Genomic DNA, 23,093 nt, shown 5'->3' on the forward strand with positions numbered 1-23,093 from the left:
ATAAACTGGTGTGTGTGTGTGTGTGTGTGTGTGTGTGTGTGTGTGTGTGTGTGTGTGTATTAATACTAGCATTATTAAGAGTGTGGGCTCAGGACCTAGACTACCCTGGTTTAAAATTTGGTTTCTTTCAAATTGGGTGATCCGCAAATTCTCATCCGCAATTAGGGATGCCCATAGTACCTTTAGTAAGGATTAAATTAGCTGATACTTGTAAAGCACTGAAAAGTGCCTAGCCAGTGTCAAGTTCTCATTAGTAGCCATGATATCATTTTCTGAGTGTAGGTTTCCATAGAGGGAGCAAGTGCACTGGGAGGTGGGTCGGGAGAGGCTGGGGGAATAGATCAAGGAGCCCAGTAGTGTCCTGTTGACCAGCGACTGGATGAGTCTTCATCTTCTACCATGTTGGAGCAGTCGTTGGGAAGACAGCCCTGGCATGACACCCTGGCAGGCCATAAACCAGTCCATCCCCACCTCACTGCCTCCAGCCACAAACCACAGAGAAGATGCATGATGCGTGGCACTGGGCAAGGCTCTTGGTTTCCAGCTGCATCGGGCCTTTCTGCAGCAGCTCTGCTGTGGGTCTGGCGTGTAGCATTCACTGGTTCTGCTTGGCTGTCTTTTCTGTGTAGGTCAGCACTTACCATCCCATACCTGGCTCCCCAGGACATTCCGCAACCATCGTCAATCTGTCCAGCTCCCAGCAACACCTCTCAGCAAACATGTGAGTAACAAGCTCAGCTCTCCACCCCGGGTTCTGGCCAGAGAGGCCGCTTTTGCCACCCCTCTGCCTTCAAGCATCACCACTCCCAGACCATCCCATACAAAGAGACAACAAATCCCCTTCCTTATATCCTTCAAAGGAAATAATGCTGAAAAACAGATTGGCAAGCCACATCATCCTAGCTCATTATTTTACAAAAGTAGAAAGGAACTGGAAGATTAGACACCAAACATTGCTGGGAGATTGGATACTGAGCAATTTCTGTTGTCTTCTTCTAGATTCAAAATGTTGGGTCATAAATAGATGTTGAAATATAGCATTTTGGTAGAGGGAAACCCTGTAGAAGAGAATACCCTGCCCAGCCCCTTTGATAAAACCTTCCAGTGTCGCATAGTCCTTGGAGCCTAGAAGGACTTCTTGATGTCCAGCCTGAGACCATACATTGGTAACCTGAATCTGACAAGCCCACATGGGTTACTTTTAATGCTTTTAGTCAAGCATATATTCTCACTTCCACACCCTCGCTGTGTCTTCACCCCTGGCTCATAACTAGATGTTATCTGCCTGACGCCTGTGTAGACTGCAAACTGGAAAGTCACGACTCTAACCCAAGGACATTTTGCCATGTTACAAACGCATCATCGCCCTCCATCCCGCCATGCAGCCAGGATTCCACTGTCTGCTAACAAACTAAAATCAACTCCTACCTCCCCTCCCCAATGTCTGCTTCCCTGCCTACATTAAGCTAGCTCCTCTGGCCATTCCTGGCAATCAAATGTGCCCCCGCTCTCAGCAGAGGGAACGGATCAGAGAGTCTTCTGTTCTGACCTCTCCTTTCCCTTCACTTGCTGGCTGCAAACATGTTCTGGGGTGATACATTAAGCAGTATGAAAAAGCATCCTGGGCAGAGCCATAACTTCTAGGTTTGAGACCAGGCTCTGCCACTAATTCTGGGTCACCAATTCCTTTCTCTATCCTAGTCCAGTTTCCCCATTGTCAAAACGCCAAGGTGGCCTAAATTAGTGATCTGAAGCTGTGTGGCACTCTGTGGAAAAGCAGGGATGTTGGCCTGTCCAGTGCTACTTCTATCACTATAGGTTCCATCACTATCACCTGCCTTCCGTACCGACATTTCACCCTGAAGAAGTTAGTTATTTCTAACCACTGGGTCAGTGGTTCCATTTCCCTTCACTCTTTGCTGTCTCCATGCCCTCCTCCAGGCACGTTCCCCTTCTTCACCCAGTTCCCTTGTCTCCCCAGGTTTGTGGCCCTGCACTCCTACTCAGCCCATGGACCCGATGAGCTGGACCTACAGAAGGGAGAAGGCATCAGGGTCCTGGGCAAGTACCCAGACGGCTGGCTCAGGGGTGTCTCCTTGGTCACTGGGCGGGTTGGCACCTTCCCCAACAACTATGTCATCCCCATTTTCAGGTGCGTGCCCTCTATTCTCAGGCAGCGGAGGTTGGGTCCACTAGGCCCGGGGCCATCTGTGGTTTCACTGCTCAAGGACTCAGTGCTCCTTCGGAGCGTAGGCCAAGAAATGGCCTTAGTAACCCCCTAACACTTTTTTTTTAATTGTAGAAAGTTCTTTTTTAGAGTTCTTCACATTTTACAGCACTTTCACATCTTTTAACTCATTGGATGTGTTCAAGAGTCCCTCCTGTAAGGGAGATGTGATTTTACAGATGAGGAAAGTGATATACAGAGTTAAGCAACCTGCTCAAGAGCTGGGTTTCAGGTTTTCTATAGTACGAACCCCCAAAATCCCATTCATATCCTGCACCCCAACTCTCCTGTATAGCCGAATAATGGGAGCCTGTGATAATCAGAAGACCCCTCAGAGCACTTCAGGAAACTTCGTAAGACACTAGGCCAGTAGGCAGAGTTTCCATGACTCAGACCACGACCTGTCCATCCACACCCCAGGCCAAAGGCTGGTTACCCTGTAGGTCCCTGTCCCTAACAGCGTTCCCAACTTTTTTCATTCTCCAGCACACCCGACCCTTTCACTTAAACCACCACCACAGATCCCTGCACTGCCCATGGCTCTGCCTTCCTCCATCCCACATCCACCCAGGCACAGCCTGTCACAAGGCAGTGAGGCCATCCCCACACATCAAACACTGTCTCTATGACATAACTCCAAGGAAAGTGATAACCCATTGTACTCCCTGGGGGGGGGGGCAGTCAGAGCTGGAGTCCTATGTCCAGTTTGGGGGAGCTTCATAAAGGTGGGGCACAGTGTCCGGAGGAGGGCCACAAAGATGGTGAGGAGACAAAACACTACACCACAGTAGACAGTCATAGAAACACTTGGGTAAAGCTACAGAAGACAGGGTCAGAGGGACCATAACAAGCCATGGAGACAGGAAATCTGTTCCATGAGGGGAAAGTGAACCAGTGGATACAACTTAGAAGTTGGATCCGTAAAAGTTTGCACTTTCTAACACATAGATTTTTTTCCAATAAGGTTGTCTGGTGAGGTGGTAGGACCCCCTTTCTAGGAAGAATACAGGCAAAGTCTGGGTTTCCATAGACCCAGGCTTAGATAAAAAGATTTATTCACATGGCAGAAAGTTGAACCGGAAGTTATCTCCTTCAGTGGAAGGTTCTTGGAATTTGTTAGAAAGTTGCAAAATCTCCAAAGGCAAACTAAGGGTGTCTATAGCTGATGCTGTAGGCAACAAAGATTTATCAAGCATAAACTATGTGTCAGGCACCTTTTTAGACACAGGAGAAACACCAGTGGACAAAACACACAAAATCTCTGCCCACCAGAAGTTACATTCTAGTAGTACAGACAGATAATAAACAAGGTATATAAGTAATGCAAATGGTGTGTTAATGGTAAAGGCCAAGAAGAAAAACAAGAAAAGGATTGAATTAGTAGAGGTGGTGATTAAAATTTTAATAGGTTGGTCAGGGATGGCCTTACTGAGAAGAAGGAAATGAGGCAGGTGTATTCCAGACCAAGGAACAGCAAGTACAATTGCCCTGAAGTAGGAGTGAGCCTGACATGAAGACCAGTAGGACTGGTTTAGACCAAGTCAGGGGGATGTTAACAGGAAATGAGGTCAGAATGGTAACAGGTGAGCCAGATCATATAGAATTTCCTAGGTCATAATGAGAAATTGGCTTTAACGCTATTGCAAGGTTTTGAGCATAAGAGTGACATGATTTAACTTACATCTTAACCAAAATCCCTGTAGTTGCTGGGTTGAGAGTAAGCTGTAGAAAGGAAATGTGGAAGCAGAGAAACTAATTAAGAAGATACTGTAATACTCTGGGGGATAAGTGATGGTGAATGGAGCCAAGGCATTAGCCAAGGAGGCAGGGAGAGGTGGTTAGATTCTGGATATACTCTGAAGGGAGACACCACAGGATTTTCTGACAAATCAAATATCGGGTGTGAAAGAATAGAGGAGTAAGGTGAGTCCTAGTTTTTTGCCCCAAGTAACTGGAAAATGGAGTTGCCTTTTACTGAGCTAGAGGGGGTAACCAAGAGGAATGGATTCTGAGATGTGAGGGGAAGCAAAAGCTAAGTTTCCAGCAGATTAAGTCTTAGATGCCTGTTAGCAATCCTGGTAGAGATGTTGGCAAATGGTTGAGTATACAAGCCCAGCATTTAAGGAAGAAGGTCCAGGCTTGAGAACGTATTTAAAACCCTAGGACTAGATGAGACCATTGTGGTAGGATCAATTGCATTAGAGAGAATGACAGTGAGCCAGAAGCCAAATTTTATGTGTGTGTGTGTGTGTGTGTGTGTATGTGTGTGCACGCGTGTATATAATTTACTGTCAAGTTAGCTAACATACAGTGTATGCAGCACGCTCTTGGCTTCAGGATTAGATCCCCTTGTTCATTGCTTACATATAACACCCAGGTCCCAACAAATGCCCTCCTCAATGCCCATCACCCATTTTCCCCTCCCCCCCACCCCCATCAACCCTCAGTTTGTTCTCTGTATATTTAAGAGTCTCTTATGTTTTGCCTCCCTCTCTGTTTGTAACTATTTTTTTTCTTCCCTTCCCCCATGGCCAGAGGGTAAAATCTTCATGGAATGAGTGGAGAGAGGCTGAGAGAGGAAATGGTGACAAAGTGATGCAACAGGTGGTCAAGTCTGATACTATGAGTCAAAGCTGGGAAGGATTGAGGAGGGTGGGGGAATGGTCTAGAGGTACCAATGAAGAGCAAAAAGGATATCTACCCTAACTCAGGAACACTTTCTTCCATGGGATCTGACATCAATTCTGTAAGGCCCATGTCTGCTACTAAAGCATTTGCTTTTGCATCACGCCTTAGCCCAGTGTCCTGGTTATTCCATGAAAACACCATTAGAATAAGTGTGACCATATAATTTATCATCCAAACTAGGACACTTTTTTTAATATTTTCTTTATTTTTTAGAGAGAGACAGAGAGAGAGAGAGAGAGAGAGAGAGAGAGAGAAACAGAGACAGAAGGAGACACAGAATCCGAAGCAGGCTCCAGGCTCTGAGCTGTCAGCACGGAGCCCGACGCGGGGCTTGAACTCATGAACCACGAGATCATGACCTGAGCCAAAGTCGGATGTTTAACTGATTTAACCAACCAGTCACCCCCAGACTAGGACACTTTTAAGAAAAGAAGGAGAGAGAGACACACACACACACTTTTAATACACCAGGAGAGCAGATGTAAACTAAGACTCTCCTAGGAAAATCTGGACAAATGGTTACCCTCACTAGAATGCATGGAGGATTCCATTCCAGTGTATTCCAAGGCTCCAGCTTTCCTTTCTCTCCTTGGCTTTTCTCCTAGGTACATGTATTGTGTCCTTAGGCAAGCCATGAGCCATCTAGACTCACCTGTTCAGAGACAGCCACATCAGACAGTGGATGGAGTTTCAGCCATAGGTTGCCATTGAATCTGTCCCTCCCCTCCAGTTGATAGAATCCTGAACATATGTGTACACTGAGGTGCTACTTACATGGATGTGGGTTTTGCTTCTAGGGAACCAACATTTCCAAAACGAGGAAATCCCTGTCAGAGTATATTCTCCTGACAGCTGTTAAATGACAGAGAATTGGTGCTCTCTCTGTGTGAAGTTCTCCTTGATGGTCCTCTGATGCAAAGGAAGGTCCCATCACCAGTAATCTTAGACATGGGTCTGTGATGCCCGATTTATCTACCTGGGAGCAGCTCATCCTTGTTCTTAGCCACCCTCTCCTTTTGCTTCTTGGGGCTGAATGATGTGGTCCTTTGTCAGCTTAGTTTCCACTCCTTTTAGCAGGTTGTGTTAGGACTGAGTGGGTTGGACTACATGTGCAAGGCCCCTTTCTGCTCTTTGGTTCTGCATGTGTGTGAGGTTTTGTTCCCATCTCTGTTTTCTGTTTGCAGCGATGCCTCTCACCACCAGCAGCCCCCTTGGGCTAGAAGGCAGCCTTTTATAAAAGAGCCAGGGCTCGAAAGTATGAGGTCCCCCCTGAGCACTGGAACCTTTATTAGCATTATGCCCCAATGAACTGGGCCTGCCAGAGCTTGGGGACTAACTCTATAGAAAGACTAGTGCTGACCCAAATGCCAGGGTTTTAAGATTCAGCAAGTGAGCCTTTTAATTCCCAAGAGAATAAAAGGCAGCTGTGCCCTCCAGAGTGCCAGCCCTCTCTCAATGCTAGATAGTGACACCCACCTGTCCAGCCGAGTTGACCACAAGTAAATCTCTGCCACCGTGACATGCTTTCCCAGGCCCTGGAGGCAGCTACAGGCTCAGACTGTGCAGAACGTTTGTCAAGTTTCCATCTAAATCCCCTCTGACTAGCGTCAACATACTTTTCCTCCTTCAGGCATAGTCTTGGTGGGAGGCACAAGTTTCCTCTCTTTTCAGAGGCTTAAGAAACTAGCTCCTCCTTCTCATGTCCCCCTCCTCCTCCTCTCTATCCTGCTCTTCCTCCTTATCCTCCCTCTCCTTCTCCTCCCATCACCCCAGCTAAGAAACAGGCTCAGCCCATCTGAGGCTCTCTCTGAGGGCTTGGAAGCTTGAACCAGAGAGGAAAGAATGTGGTTGCAGTTGAAGACCTTTCATGGCAAGAACACAATCAGCAACATCTGATCAGACCCCTGCCCCCTATCTCAGGTATCTGCTGCCAGACTCTCAGCAGCCTCCCTCAGGTCCTGTTTCCAAGGCCTCTCTGCCCCTCATGTTCTCCCAACACAGTCCCTTCTGTCCAGTATCCAGGATATTCCTCTTTCTTACAACCTTCACCAGGCACATGCACCCCCCTAGTGCCTTATGGATGGAAAAAGCAATACAGGGGCCAACACTCGGTTCTTTGAACTTTCTACACAGAACTATATAAAGTTGCCAGGGTGCAAGCTTTCCCTTACCAGGAAGCTGCTGCCATTGGTGAGTACAGTAGAGCTGCAAATGCCCCTTCACATATGATGGGGGAAGGGAGCTAGGTCTTATGGGTTCCTATAACAGACAGGAAAGGGGACCCAGACCTGCACACTCAAAGCAGCACAATGGAGCAAGTTGGAGGCAATAGCACTCCTTCCTCCCCCCGCAACCCCTCTTTCAGTCTTTCCATCTGGAAAACAAGGATCAGAATGTTTACAGGTCTGGAGTGTAATGGGGATTAATTAATATATGTTCACAAAGTACTTTGATATTAGAAGAAAGCGCTGGGTAAGTGCTGAGCTTTTTGCCAAAAGACAGAGAGGGACTCCTGTTGGAAGGAGGACTTTGGATTTAAGAGTTTTTGGAACCTGACCTAGTGCTGGGCTCAGAAAAATCAGGTTGCAGCTCGGTCTATCAACAGTCATTCAGAGAAGAGACTTGTGGAATAAGGCTGGCTTGGGCCTAATTAACTGTATTCTGTGCTTGCTGCTGCTGGGAATGGTTATGGAACCTGTCTTTCCTGTGGCCAGCCCATTTTATAGTATCCAACACCTTGAGGCCCCCCATTCAAAAAACAGGCAGATCTAGCACATGACCATGGAGGCCCAGGCCAAGGATTTCTCTCCACTGCCAGCCCTCAGCTCCAGAATAGAGTGGGAGCTCTTACTGGCAGGAAGCCTGCACCCCTTTACTGACGACATCACCGGGACCAGAGGCAGGTTGATGGCTGTGGATAGAAGTCCCATCACTGTAAGCATCATTCCTGGGCATTTGGCTGCATATGCTTCTTGGGCAGAGTTGGTCACGTTAAATAACGCCTTACCTATCTTTGTACCACTGGCTGGCTCGTTGTTAAGCTCCATATCACTTTTTTCAGCCAAAGAAGGAGAGAAAAGGAGGAGAAGAAATAAAGGGAAATGACTGTAGGCATTAATGGGAAGGCCATTAGGGAGGGCATCTCTGAGCCAGGGTCTTGGTTGAGTTGATTGTTCCCAGGGAGGTTATTTCATCATCCGAGTGACAAGCTGATCGATGGACTACTCAATCGGCGCTGTGATTTTGGGGTAGGATTGGTAAAAGGGCAAGAAGGGCATGTAAAATGGCAGCCATTCCCCATAGGGTTCAGGGAGTAGCAATCTGGAAGCGAGTGAATGGAGATTGGTGTTTTATAAAACTTTAATACTAGTCTTAAAAGTCAGAACCCAAGGCTGAAAAGGGAGGGTCTTCCAAAGGCATGTGTAGGGCCTCCCCACTGCTTCAGTTTGTTTCTTTCAAGCAGGATTCAGGGCTTACCTTGCTACCTAAATGATGAACACTCTCCCTAGCCAGGAGGGAGTGTGCTCAGTGGTAAGACGGTGATCTTTTCAGTGGTAGAGGAGAGGGCCAGCCTGGACCTGGGTTCAAATCTCAGGTCTTGTAGCTGCTTGGCCAAGTAACTGTAAGCCTCTATTTTCTTATCCATAAAATAGTGGCACTTGGGGTGCCTGGGTGGCTCAGTTGGTTGAGCGTCCAGCTTCGGCTCAGGTCATGATCTTGTGGTTCTTGAGTTTGAGCCCTGCATCAGGCTCTGTACTGACCACTCAAAGCCTGGAGCCTGCTTCAGATTCTGTGTCTCCCTCTCTCTCTGCCCCTCCCCTGCTCACACTCAGTGTCTGTCTGTCTCTCTCAAAAATAAATAAAAACATTTTTAAAAATTAAAACAAAAATAGTAGCACTAATAGTACGTACCTCAGAAGGCTGTTGTGAAGAACCCACAAGATAATGGGGGCAAAGCACTGCCCAATGCCCAGCATACAGTAAGTGCTCAACATGTGTTAGCCCAAACAACTGGCATCAGTGCTGAAAGCATCATGGAAATCATTCAACAAACTTTTGATAAGCAATAGATGCAGAACACAAAGCATATAAAATAAGGCATAAAATATCTCTGCCTTCCCTGAGTTTAGAATCAAAGGGGAAAGTCACAGAATGAATAGGAAATCAGAACCACAAAACGAGTTGAACATGTACAAACCTTGTGCTCCAAACTCTTGGGGTTAGGAGTGATTAGAGCTGGAATGAAAGATGACCTAAGTCAAGTGTTCTCGTTCCAATGGGGCCTCAGTATGAGCCCCTCTCCCTGTCCTCTGCACACCTGCACAGTTGCCCAGCTGTAAATCATGAGACCCACATGATCAAGCCTGTGTGGTTAATAAAGGGAGCATATATGATAGGAAGGGAGTGAAGAGAGACCACATTCAGTATATGGTTGAGAGCTTTTTTAAATAGGACTCATAACTGAACATTTTCTTTATTTCTTCTCTTTAAAACGCTTGCAACAACCAGAAAGACATCTAGTTTTCCAGATTCTCGGAGTCCTGGTCTCTACGCCACATGGACGTTATCCAACTCCTCTGTGTCCTCCCAAGGCAGCATTTCAGAAGGTGATCCCCGGCAGAACCGTCCCTTCAAGTCCGTCTTTGTGCCCACCGCCATAGTCAACCCTGTGAGGAGCACAACCAGCCCGGGAACTTTAGGACAGGGCTCTCTTCGGAGATCCGGGAGGAGCAGCATGAGAAAGAGTAAGTGGTGGCAGAGAGGTACGTGCCTACAGCTAAGTGATGGGGGGATCTGGCTCTGGGGTAGACAGAGTACATTTTGCAAAAGGAGGATACTGGCTTTAAAACAAGCCTCTGTAAAGAGTGCTTTTAATTCCCAAATACTGACTGGTCTTATTGGATGAAGCCAGACCGACTTAAGGTCACTGCCCTTGGTCACTCCACACACGTATACTGAATGGTGGGGATGGTAGCAGCCCGGAGTGCCAGCATATAATTAGAACACAGCCAAGGTGGATGCTGGCTGTAGTTAAGACAGAACGAGCAAAGTACTTGCTGGATCAGGGCTTCTCTGCTCCAGGGAACCCCTCAGGGGTGCTAAAAGGGAAACGTGGGAAATATCGGGGAGGTGGGTGGGGGAGGGGGGTGAAGAGGGTTGAAGAGTCAATGCTGAGAGTCCCCAAATCTTGCTTTGTTATTTGACTAATATATACATGAGGTTAAAAGCATTTTTATTGTACAAAAGGAAGTCTCCTTCGTATCCATAACCCCTGTCCCCAGTGCTCTTCTGTGTATATACATAGCATCTCGTAATCATACCCACCACATGCACTGTTCTGCAGCTTGCTGTTATTTTACCTGTGTAACATCCACACTGCTCACGTGGCAATGCTTTCATCCCCTAAAATATTGAACCACTACGTAAGACCTCATTTTCAGGCACTTTAAAAAGCGTTTGGAACCCATTGTTCTACAAAACACGAAGGTTCTATATTTGCATACCTCTCTAGAAGACCACTAGCCAAGCCAAGTAAATTTGATTTATTCTACATTTTCTGATTTAAACTGGGCTCCACAGTCTCTCTATCTTAAAAAATGATTAAATATGAAAATGCAGTATGACCACTCAAAGCAAAAGGGTAACATGTGGGTCAGTATGCCACACAGGAAAAGGTCCCAAGAAAATTAAAATAGGTATCTTAGTCCTGCCCTCTCCTGGGGCGCTCACCTGACCCCCTGCCCCACCACCATGTACTTGACCTCCCACTGTGTTGCCTCTACCCAGCTGCCCCTCCTCCCTCCTCCCTGCTGACCTTCCACCTCCTTCTCCCTGCCCACACGCAAACACCTCCTAAATAATCCCACCACAGAAGCCTGGGGCAAGTGACTGGACCTCATCAGCCTCCAGTTTTCTCATTTGTAAAATGGAAATAAAAATAATACCTGCCTGGGCACCTGGGTGGCTCAGTCAGTTAACCATCCAGCTATTGACTTCAGCTCAGGTCACGATCTCACAGTTGTGAGATCGAGCCCCTGCTTCGGGCTCTACGCTGGCAGTATGGAGGCTACTTAGGATCCTCTCTCCCCCTCTCTCCCTGCCTCTCCCCTACTCACACTCTGCCTGTCTGTCTGTCTCTCTGTGTCTCTCAAAATAAATAAACATTAAAATCAGGGTATTGTCTGAATTTAATAAAAGAATCCATGTAAGACTGATGGCACCATGCCTGGCACATAATAAGGCTCAAGAAATAATAGCTGTTTTTATAGAGTGATCATTTTATCAGTACTATCATTGCTACTACAACTAAGCAGGTCCTCTTTGGCCCATCCAGTGTGTGAGTGACTCAGTGTTGAAACGTTCACACTCAGTCCACACCACTTATGAGTGCTGAGGCCTGTACCCCATTGGCAACCACTCACACTTCCTTTCACACACTGCCTCTACCTTTGCAAAGATCTTGCCGGACTTGGAGTTGTGACTGCACTGGATGCACGTGTAAATAAGACAGCATTAAATCTCTTGGTAATAAGAACTGACAAGATCAACAGATGGGGCATAAAACCGATTTTTCACACGTTTCCAGGAGCCTAAGGACAGGCCTGCACAGCGCTGCTCTGACTTTCTCAAGTCCCGGAGGCTTTCTCTCTCCCTTTTCCCCAAGGGGAGGCTGGTCCAGCTATCAGTCTCACCACAGCAAAGACACATGACAGGAGAATTGACTGTGCACCCCATAGGGCTGTCAGTGGAAAAATAAATGTCTACGTTGAAAGGGCAGACTTGTGTAAATGGCGCCTGGCTTGCTCACGGCAGCTGAGAACACCGACTGCGTTTAGTGAGCCTTCTGCTTTTCATGTTCACATCTGGCTTGAAGACGAGGCGTGACACAGAACATGGTGTTGGCTCAGGCCCTCTGTGCTGGACACAAATGTCTGTGACTCACACACGTGTCCAGAGGCTATCACAAAGGACTAACAACTCTGACCGGACGTCACTGATGCTCCCTAAATGCTGGGAGACCCTTACGGAGAAGTGGACTGAGGTGCTTCCCAGGGGTGTGGCTCCTGTCTCCCCACAGAGTGCACTGAAGTCCCTATCACGTACAGGACATGTGCCCGAGAGATGAAAACAATGTATGTCCTGTCTTCCAGAGAATTTGAGGGGGAGGAATGGCTTCCTTTTACTGAGGGAAGATCATCTCCATTAACAACAAAAACAGAACAAAACAAACAAAGCCCAAGGAAGGGATAAAACCATAGTCCTGGACCTTGTATTTTTCGGATTTGTTGTCCTTTACCCAAAAACAGTGAGAGTTAGAAACACGGGGCATTTATTATGTTCCAGGCACTGTCCTAACACTTTGCACACATCGTAAAATGTCGGCCTCCCAGCAGCCCTGTAAGGTGCTGGGTTTACACACGAGGGGCTGAGATGCAGAGAAGGAATGTGGCTGACCTGTCCCAGGCTCCCTGAGAGGAAGTCTGATTCCAGAACCTCTGTCATGGGACTTTGCAAAGCTCATCCATGCACAGCCCTAACTCTGGAACAATGTTTCCAAATTTGCTTCCGTGTGGTGTCATGTTTGCCTGCACGCTCTCTCCCTTAATTCCATTTGCCCTTCCGCCCCCAGCAAGGGCAATCCCGCCGCCCTATGCCTACCGCTCCTGTTAGAATAGTCTTCAAGTAGCTGGTCAGAGCCCCCTCCTGCCCTCTCTGCTTCCCTCTTTCCCACCCTCTCATCCCTCCCAGTTGACTGACTCTTGTGTTTTCAATTCCTTCCATCTCTTTCGTTTGTTTTGTTTCCTCTTTGGTTTGCACGCCTCTGTTTGCTTCTCACTGTGAAGCTGTCTCCTCAGGTTTGTGTTCTTCACTTTACAACTTATAGACCCCGAAGTGAGAGAGTAGGTGTGTGTGTGTGTGTGTGTGTGTGTGTGTGAGAGAGAGAGAGAGAGAGAGAGAGGAGGCAAATGGAAGTAATACACCTTCTGACACTACCCCCCCCCGCCCCCCGCCAAACATTCAGCTAGCCAGTTATTTCCTGCCAGCATCAGCAAACAGCACTAAAAAAAGAATAAGGTCACCTTTGAAAGACCCTGCGAGAATGTGAGCACACTCAAATGGGGAAAGTACTTAACTATTCTGGGCTATCAGGACACACGGCCCACACAAGACCAAGCGAAGCCACTGTCAGCAGCCCCTGGTGCTGATATCTGTGTCCTGTAATTCCTCAGATGGATCCCTGCAGAGGCCCGTCCAGTCAGGGATCCCCGCCCTGGTGGTGGGCTCCCTCAGACGCAGCCCCACCATGGTGGTACGGCCTCAGCAGTTCCCGTTCTACCAGCCGCAGGGGGTCCCCCCTGCCCCCTCCACGGTGGTGGCAGCGGAACTGGGACTGCAGCCCGCTCCCACCGGGGAGCCTGCCCTCACGTGTGTCAGCAGAGGCGGCGACACCAGGACCCGCTCAGCCGCCAGTTCCCTCATCATGGAAGGCAAGGAAATCCCTGTCAAGAGCGAGCCTCTACCTAAACCACCTGCATCCGCCCCACCATCCATCCTAGTGAAACCAGAAAACTCCAGAAATGGCAGCGAAAAGGTAGGAGTGAGGTGACATGAGGGGTGGGGCGTATGGAGTCTTTATATCCCTAACTTGGCACAGCGTCCCGGCTCCCGAGGTTTGTTTTACCTGGACGAGGTATCAAAATTGCCTCAAAAGAATCCTCACACACAGTGTCCCCCCACACACCCCTCAGGCCACTGACACCCTCTGCAGATGTGTTACTGTATTCTCCTTCATGCCTCCTGAACGTTTCATACGTGTGTCTTTCGAGGCCCAGAGGTAAGTTGGAAAAAACGTGGCTTTGTCATCAGCCTTCTCTTGATTTGAATTCCAGATCAGCTGCTTGCTGTCTGGTGTCTTAACCAAAACACTTCACCTTTCTTAGACTCTTTTTGCTTAATCTGTAAAATAGCAGTACGAACGGGAACAACCTCCTAGGACTGATGCAGAGATGAAACGAGATGAGACGTGTAAAGTACTTAAACGGGGCTTGATCATAAGCGTTCATGATATAGAAGAGGCCACTGAGACACAGGAGAAATTTAAGGGATTTATCAAAGTCACACCAAATTATAATGATTCCAACAACTAATTTCTATAGTAACCTCTGTGGCAGAGTTCAGATCTTTTAACTTCTAGTGCAGGGCTTTTCCCACTAGAAGCCATGGGTTTTTATAAAAGTTTTATGTTCTCAATAATATCCTTTTAAGGCAGGAGGAACAGTGAGATAGAGGAGGTGACATTAAGGAAATTAGGTGACTGTTATCTTTTAGTTTACTGACCATCACCTCCACCACCAGCCCCACCATGACGCATTCCAGGCCAAAAGCAAAGATGATGTGGTCTCCTCCTCTTTGCTAAGCATTTACTGAATGCTAACAACTTGGCAGGCACCGTGCTGACTACTGTGCATGCCTTATCTCATTTAATCCTGACAATAACCCTCTGAAGTGGTTATTATTATTTTCAACAACCCCCTCTAGTAGATATTATTATTGTCATCCTCGTTTTAAAATGAGGAAAGGAGGCTTGAGGAGTTAAAGTGCTTTACCAAAAGACAGCTGACACATGTGAGTGTCTGGAGTAGAATCCAGATCTGATACAAAAACTCATGCTCTTAACACTAAGCTGTAAGCTTGTAAGGAAAAGCATTTGGAAAAAAAGTGTTGACTGATATCAATGTTGGGAGTTCTTTTTCTGGATTTTAGCATTCAAATAATTCAGAGTTTTCTAGGCCCCAGTTGCCTTTTACCCCAAGCTGTTAGACACAGCCCTCACATTGTCAGCATTTAAGAAGTGCCCAGACCTCTGTGAGATGTGGTGAGGGTCAAAAGTATGAAGAAACTTGGATTTTCAGTGGGGGACACTAGGATCCAATGTCATAGAGAAAGAAAGAAAGAAAAAAGAAAGAAAGAAAGAAAGAGAGAGAGAGAGGGAGGGAGGGAGGGAGGGAGGGAGGGAGGGAGGAAAGAAAGAAAGAAAGAAAGAAGGAAGAAGGGAAGGAAGGAAGGAAGGAAGGAAGGAAGGAAGGAAGGAAGGAAGGAAGGAAGGAAAGAGAAAGAGAGAGAGAGAAAGAAAGAAAGAAAGAAAGAAAAGAAGGAAGGAAGAAAAAGAAGGAAGGAAGGAAGAAAAAGAAGAGAAGGAAGGAAGGAAGGAAGGAAGGAAGGAAGGAAGGAAGGAAGAAAAGAAAGAAAGAAAGAAAGAAAGAAAGAAAGAAAGAAAGAAAGAAAGAAAGAAAGAAAGAAAAGAAAGAAAGAAAGAAATTTCTAAGCAGTAGCACAGAACACTATTAAGCCCTAAATCAGGGCTGCGCTAAAAAAGTATCTGTTGGTACAAGGTAGCTATATAAGAGACAAGGAGAGGTGAAAGAAAGAGGGAGGAAAAAATCTTTAAAAATTAAAAAAATAAAATAAAAGGGAGGGAGAGAAGGGGCTTGGGCGACAGGAGACCATGCCTCCCATATGAAGGAGTCCTGCTCATCAGCTCCAGACAGCTATTGCCAGAATGGGGCACAGGCCTCAATGTACCAGCTTTGATTTTTTAAGAGACATATGAAATTCTAATTTTTATATGCAATCTCCCAATTTTATGTGTTGGCAACTAAATCAGACTCTCAAACATGCTGCAGACTAAATTCAAACAGCAGGAGTCCACTTTGCAACCTCTGCTCTGAGGATATAAGGCCATCATGAGACTTTTGAGTTGGGAGTCAGCAGGTGGGGGTGCCTCAAGGAAGAGGTGGGCCTGAAGATAGGCCTGAAGGGCAGGTGGTGTGGAGAGAGAGAAGGTGAACCTCTTGTACTTTCTGGAAGGAGCCATAACCTCTTGCCTCAGCCCTTTTCTCAAGTGACTGCCTCTCCCATTTCTCCTAGGTAATTTCTAATCGTGCTTCAGTTCTCAATTTAAATAGCTGTGGCTCTCGGAGGCCTTCCCCAGATGCCCCACTGCTGCTAGATAGGCCCCTGCGCACCCCTAGAGGCTTCTGCATGTGTTACCACTGCCTGTCAGGGCAGTCTTGTTCCCTCTTGGGTCCGCAGCACCTAACAGCGCAGTGCATCCGAGACCCTCAGAGTAGACACAGGCGTTTGCGAGGGAACACAGAAATGAGGTGTTTTAAGTAGGGACATGTGTGGAGAAGCAGCAGGACTCAAGTCCCTGGGAAAACCTCCCAGCTCCTGCCTCACCTGGGCCCCTGTGCTCTCCTTTCTCTTGCAGCAAGTCAAAACTGTGCGATTTCAGAATTACAGCCCTCCTCCGGCCAAACAGTACACCTCCCACCCGTCAGGAAAGCCTGAACAGCCTGCCATCCCCAAGGGGTCCCAGCCCGAAGCCGCCCCCTCAGGCCCAGAGATGACCGTCCTATTCGCCCACCGAAGCGGCTGCCATTCCGGACAGCAGACAGACCTCCGGAGGAAGTCGACTTTGGGCAAGACCACCACCCCAGTGTCCACTGCTTCGGCCACACAGACCGTGTTTCCCAGCAAATGAATCTACGGGTGGCTTTTCCCAGACCCCAAACAGGTGAATTGCATTTAAATACAGTCTGCCTCCACTGGTGACATCCTGCCATTCTTTGGGTTCTCGAGCTCGGGCCCTTGTTCCGCCAGCAGGTGGGAGAGGAAAGGCCGGGAGCAGGGTTCCTGCCCTGGGTGGGAAGATAGAGTGCATGGCCTTCTACACGTAATGCTTTGATGCAGCAAGGCCGCTACTCAGACCAAGGAGTGGGAGACAGTCTTGCCCACCCTGTTCCCTCATCCCTTGTGTTCCCTGTAGCATTTCTACGGCGCTCTCAAAGGGGCTTCAGCCAGGGGCTTCACAATGGTGGGAGTGTTGGCATTGCTTCTTTGACCTCATCACCATGTTCTCAACGAGCATTAGGACAGCTTCTGCCATCTTTGGGGCCTGTACGCTGACCGCTAGTGGCTGCCATACATTGTTCCCTCCACAGAGTCATCATCCTGGCTGCCAAGGGAAAATTGGGGGGAAGGATGTACGGTGGATACTCTGATCTTCTGAGAACCCTCTAAAACCAAAGGGGGTCAGCTTAGTGGATTTGGTCCAAACAAGAAGGTCAGAGAGAAAGTGATGATCGATCACAATTTAAGCCTCTCGATCTGTTTCCCTACATATAATCCTACACGACACATAAAGCAGGAAGCACAGAGCTGGGGGTAGGGTCCTGTGTGGAATTATGGATAGTTCATTCTTCCTGGCTCCAGCCTGACTTCCCCAAGAAAACACGGCATGCTTAAAAAGAACTCCGTAAGGGGCTTGAGTTTAGATATATATTCCATTTGCATGACAACATTCTTTACCTTCTCTGATTCGTTCCCGTTTGGGGCAGACTAGCTGTTTCACTGAGTTGTGGGATAAGGCAGCAGGGGCAGTGAGGAGATGCCAGTCCAAAGCTGGAGTGGAGACATTCCCCAGAGAACAGCTGCTGTCAAAGGGACCCAGCAGAGAAGGTGGGAGAGGAAAGGGGGAACAGAGGAGGAAAGGGTGAGACACAAACAAAAGCAGTCAGAGAAAAGGTGCGGGTGGTGAATAGAACAGAGGAAGATAGACTGGGTGGATCTGTCAGGGAAGAAGGGAAAAGGGGAAGAGCGGCTTTGACACTCATGACAACTGGGAACAGAAGGGTGGAGTCTGCAAAAGCAGATGACCGCATTGAGACGGGACTGAAGCGAAAGCCTTACAAACGGGGCTGAGGGGGCACCCCAGAGAGCTGAGGCAATGTTGTAAGACAACCCATTAATTCTCATTAGACTTAACTGTTGTGATTTAACATTTATTGCTTGCCCATCAATGGGGGCACCTTAGTACATAAATGCCATTTGCCACTAAGGCTGGGTGTCATTAAAAAAAAACAAGGCTGGTCTAATTAGACCTTTTCCCTGGATAGTTCTTGAAATCCTGGGATTAAAAACATTTATCTTTTACATAACCCCCCCCCCAACACACACACACACACACACACACACACAGCCAACTGAATTGTCCACATACTTTTGCAGATATTAATAAAGCAAAAACAAAACCATAATCCTGCCAAGGACACTGCACGTATGTCACACCTATGGAGTTGGTAGAGCCAACCTGGTGACACATTCTAGTGTTTCTGTGAGATGTGACCCTTGCTTACTTTGCAGAAGCAACACGAATGACTCCTTACCTCACTGAGCTGAAAAATAATCCACATGGAGAATTGGGAGAAGGTCACAAGGACAGGGAGGCATCCTGTGATTTGTCAAAATTTAAGTACCTAAGCTGCTTCTCTATTCAAAAGAACACCCTCAATGAGTTTAGCGATGAGTTTAGCAAGCTGCTCTACTACCAGGGTGGCAGGTATATGAAATGACCAGCCAATAAAGTATTTATTCTGTGCCTCAGTAACAATGGATCCAGTTAATTTTTAACTGTTGTGGCTGACAAGCGGGTTGTACAGGAGTAGTGGAGACACGATCCTTGACTTCCAAATGAAAAAGAATATTCTTCCAATTGTGCACTCTCTGTAGAGGGTTGCCTTTCTGAGAAATGTGAACAACTCCAAAAGTTCGATACCCCCATTCCATCCAGGCTCTTCACCAATACCCAACATCCCACTTCCTCCCTCCCAAACTAAACCCCATGTCTGTAGGGTTATATGAGGATTTGAAAGGAGCAGGAGAGTGTCATTTCCAAGTAAAAGGTGAACCCACTGGCACCTCCAATCACTTATTCCACCAATGTGTTTCAGACGTTTCCTGTGAGCAGGGCACTGCAGTGAGAACAACAGATACATCCTCTCCTATAATGTCTGCTGTAACCTTATAAGGCAACTGTAAGTGTCCCAGTGCAGAGCCAAGGAAACCAAGGCTTAAAGGGTAACCACAGATTGTAGCAGAGTGATTTTGACAGCTGCCCACACCCTTGAGTTCAAGGTCTATGATTTCAAAGCCCAACGTGGGACTATGATTTATGAACTAAGAGACCATCCTTGGCCTCAGGCCACTGACTTCAGGCTGCAGGGACATGACATAGTACAGTGGTTACAAATGTAGGCTCTGCTACACAAAGAATAATTTCAGATCCAATTCCCAATTACCACTTACTAGCCATGTAATGTTGGGCAAGTTACTTAATCTCTCTGAGCCGTGTTTTCCTACCTATGAATGATAATAGTGCCAAACTCATTGGGCTATTGTAAGGATTAACTGACACAATATTATAAAGTGACATCGTGCACACCCCACACATGTCAAACTTGGATGTTTTTAAGGGAGCGGGCCCCTGAAATTCCAGGTGAGAAAATCTAAAGCAAGGGCATGGCCAGGGTGAAGGTGCTAGGAGGAAACCAGTGTAGCCCCATCATGGAGGTCAGAACATAGACTAGACTAAGTCCTGAAGGACATATAGGAGTCAGAAAAAAGCGTGGGGAGAATGGCATCCCAAGCAGAGATAGAAGCATTTGACATCTGGATTTGAATGTATTAATCAAGCCAAGTTCTCTTAGAGGAATCCATTTCTTTGTGGAACATTCCACGGATCCTAGGTAGAAACAAGCACTTCACATCAAGCATCCCATCCTGTGCGAACTCCACCCCTCAGCTAAGGCTCAGAGGGGCTAGGAAAGTGCCCCTTCGCCTCATAAGAAGCTCGCATCTCAGTGCTAGGAAAGCTGCTGAGGGTAGGCTCTGACTGGGGAGGACGGGGTCGGGGGACATCTGAGAGGTGATGGAGGGGCACAAGCAGCTGAGGACAGACTCTCAGGGCCACACTTGAGGAAACTGTCTCCTTAAACAGCATCAGGACCCTCACTTAGACCTTGTCTCCTTTCCTTTCTCATGTGGGACCAGTGACACCTCCTCTACCCTCCACCCTCCACAGACAGGGCTTTTGGAGCAGGAAGAGTTTAAAACAGTGCCCCACCTGTGGGTTGGTGAGCTTCAGGACTGACTCAATACATGGTCTGTCCGTGTCAGGCCAGCGTTCCAGAGCAGCAGCGATCCAGGGGTGCTGGGTCAGGGTCGAGCTGTTGTTAGATAGACATGGACTCTTCAATTTGTCCCAGCCCCAACAGCCTGCTTCACTCACTCACATGACCTACACTTGGAACGAGGTGTGTTCTCCTAGAGTCCTAGAGTGAGCTGGACTTCACTTCAGAATCTTCAGTGATGCACTGATCATTAGAGCTGGACCCTTAGAGATCAGCTGACTCGGGCACTCAGGTCTCATGGCCTGACAGGGCTCAACAATTTTGAGGCAGGGACTAGACACCTGTGTTTTCAACGTACTCCCCAGGTGATTCTGATGTACAAGAATCAAATCCACCTTCCTCATACCATATAGTCAGATGGGAATGTGGCCACACTGGTGGCTAATATATTGAACTCTGCCTATAGTGACAGGTGAACAGGGGCCCTGAGCTCCCCAAGGCCTCTCCACACTCCTGCCCTTTCTCGCCATTTTCCCCATCGTCCAACCACTAAAGGGCTCAGGCCAGGTGCAGCTAAGACCTTCGGCAATAGAGGCCTTTTTCATTCTCATTGGCTAGTGACTACACCATACTGGTTGTTATGTATCTCCACTGTTCCCCTGTTATACAGAAAGAACATGGCCCAGAGAGGTCCCTCAGATATTGGGAGCACTCTTTCCCCCCCAAATCCTAGCCACTGTCCAGCTCCCTGACAATCACTTCCATCAAGGCTGTTGGCTTAGGAAAGGCGCAGACTTAGAGGGCAGGCAGTTCCTTGCTCACCGCTCTACCTTTTTCGCCAAACATCTTCATAGGTACAAGCAATGCTCGTTAGCTTCCCAGCTCCTCTGGCATCAACCGGGCAGTCAGGGAAGTCATTTGTTTCAGTACGATGAGCAGACATGATCCTCATCCGCTCGCTCGCCTCTGCCCATACAGACCAGCCTCACAGCCCCTGGACTCCCTTTCCAGGAAGTAAACAGCTGTGGCAGGCAGGGGAGTGGCGTCCTATCAAGTCTCCCCACTGGGAGCAAGTGCTGAGCAAGCTAGGCTATCCCAGAGCTGGCAGCTGCTGCCACGGGTGCTTCTCTTGTTTTGTCTTGACAGTCAAGACCCCAGTTGTGCGTTTGGCGAAGAGAAGGGAGTGTTAGCACTTCCAGCGACCTCTCAGGTGACCATGAATGACAGTCACTGGGGGAATGCATCTGGCAGGCAAGACCAAATCGGAGGAGTTAACTCCAAAGATCCTTTCCAGCGGGTTGGTGTCCCTGAGAATAAATCTTACAAGGACCTTCTGCTTGAAATAGAACAATGTTAAATGAGCAAGCCATCTGTTTGCCAGGCCATAGTATTGTGTCCTAGACCAGAGCAGAAACAAAATGTTCTCAGGAAGCCCTTCTGCTTACTGACCTCCACTTTGACAAATAAAACGCAGCAGAGGTGGGACCAAAGGTGACAGGGGAGGGGGGGGCGCGGGAAGGGGAGCGCTGCAGATTCACCTGTACACTCATTCAGTAACAATCATCCACCACTCACTCTGAGTCAGGCTCTGTGAAACACAGTGGGGATTCAGGGGTTCAAAAGAGAGAGAAAATATATGTGGGCCTCACAGCGTGCTGTTTCTTATTAATTTTACTGGGTTTGAGGACTCCTTTCTACCTTCTCCCTTTATTAAATTAAATGGTATGCGTGTGTGTCTCTCTCTCATACACACACACACACACGTACATATATATGACTGATCATAAAACAGATAACCATATACCTACCATCAACTTTTGTAAAAAAAAAAAAAAAAAGTCATTATCAATCCCATTGAGGCCTGCTGTGTGCTTCATCTAACCTCACTCCTTCTTCCCCTCCTCCCCACTTCTATCACAACCACTATCCTGAACTCGGAGCTCATCATTCCTTTGGGAGCTTTCCACACGTGTACCATATGGAATTTTCAGTGCCGCTCATAGATCTGCTCAGTAAACACTAGTCATAGCGGTTATTACAACCTGAGGCCACAGATACCCTGCTGAATATTTGAACTCCCATCTGGCTTCTGTCACTAGGATTCTAAGGCTTTGGGTCATGGCTGGGAATTGAGATTTTGATGTACAGCATGTCAGGTTTTAAGAAGTTCTAGTTTAGAGAGATTTTTATAAGAACTGTTCCCAGTACAGCTGTTTACAGAGAGACCTTGCTGCACCCGAATAGAGAAAATATGGGTTGTGGCTGTGGCCAAATGGTTTGAGTACAGGACTTTCCAGGCAGCTCTTCTCCGGGCCCTGCCTGGCACCTCTGGGGAGCCACCTGCAGAAACCAGAAGCAGGTCCTCAGAGTCTGATACTAAAACAGATCTGGCTGCTCCTGCTGCTGCTGCTGAAAAACCCTCACAACCACTTTGTGAAGTCTACAGGGAAAAGCTATTTTTGTCCCCTGACTACAGATCAAGAAACTGAGACTCAGAATGTTTCAATGCTGCAAGGTTGCTTAATTAGTTTAGGATAGGAGGGAGACCAAAAAAAAAAAAAAAAAAAAGTGTCTATGACTTTCCATTCAGCAATAATTGTCACCATTTACTGAGCACCTACTATGTATCAAGAACTTTACATGCTTTATAGCATGTAACTCCATCCAACCCTATGAGGGGAGGTGTTGCATCATCCCATCTTAGAGATTACCATTAGGGCTCAGAGGTCAAATGACCCGTCTAAGGCAAAAAGGACTGGAACCCAGCACTCTAATCCCAAACCTTAATCTTGAATCACCTCGTCCCTCTTATTCAGTGGCAACCAGTAGCACACAACATGGATGAGACTGGAGAGGATGGACAAATGAGCATGTGCTTCCGAAAAATGGGGATGAGGATAGGGTCGGGGTCAGGGTCAGGGGATAGCTTAACTCAGAGGGTCAGGCCCTCCAAGAGAAAAACTGTAAGGGTCTTGCCATCAAGAAGCAGGGGTGGGAAGGAAGGTAACTGAGGGTGTTCTGAACAGAATATCCAAGAAGCAAACGTACCCCTGCTACAAGGGCAGCCAGATACAGCCAAACAACTTTAAAAAGAACCGAAGCTTACAATGTGGTTCTGCATCGTTGACGTCAAAACACGATAATCATTTTGCATCCCCTAGACCCCTCCCTCTTCATGAGTTTATTTCTGGTTTTGCCTGCCCTCA

General features: G+C 47.5%; 1 protein-coding gene across 14 annotated transcripts in view; it reads left to right on the plus strand.

Annotated features, from left to right (window-relative positions):
* SH3RF2 (SH3 domain containing ring finger 2) overlaps nt 1-23,093 on the plus strand; it is a 137,942-nt gene that overhangs the window by 107,011 nt on the left and 7,838 nt on the right. For 5 of the 14 annotated variants that reach the window (XM_053222618.1, XM_053222613.1, XM_027042412.2 and 2 more), the window contains 5 exons: nt 630-721; nt 1,982-2,152; nt 9,425-9,678; nt 13,147-13,508; nt 16,188-16,531. In XM_053222618.1, coding sequence (XP_053078593.1) covers nt 630-721; nt 1,982-2,152; nt 9,425-9,678; nt 13,147-13,508; nt 16,188-16,460 — 1,152 coding nt within the window. In that variant the 3' untranslated portion in view covers nt 16,461-16,531. Of the gene's footprint in view, nt 1-629; nt 722-1,981; nt 2,153-9,424; nt 9,679-13,146; nt 13,509-16,187; nt 16,532-23,093 lie in introns of those variants that run through there. The other 9 variants (XM_053222631.1, XM_053222668.1, XM_015083174.3 and 6 more) reach the window with 6 other exon arrangements.

This window comes from Acinonyx jubatus, chromosome A1, assembly GCF_027475565.1.
Source record: "Acinonyx jubatus isolate Ajub_Pintada_27869175 chromosome A1, VMU_Ajub_asm_v1.0, whole genome shotgun sequence".
NCBI lineage: Eukaryota > Metazoa > Chordata > Mammalia > Carnivora > Felidae > Acinonyx > Acinonyx jubatus.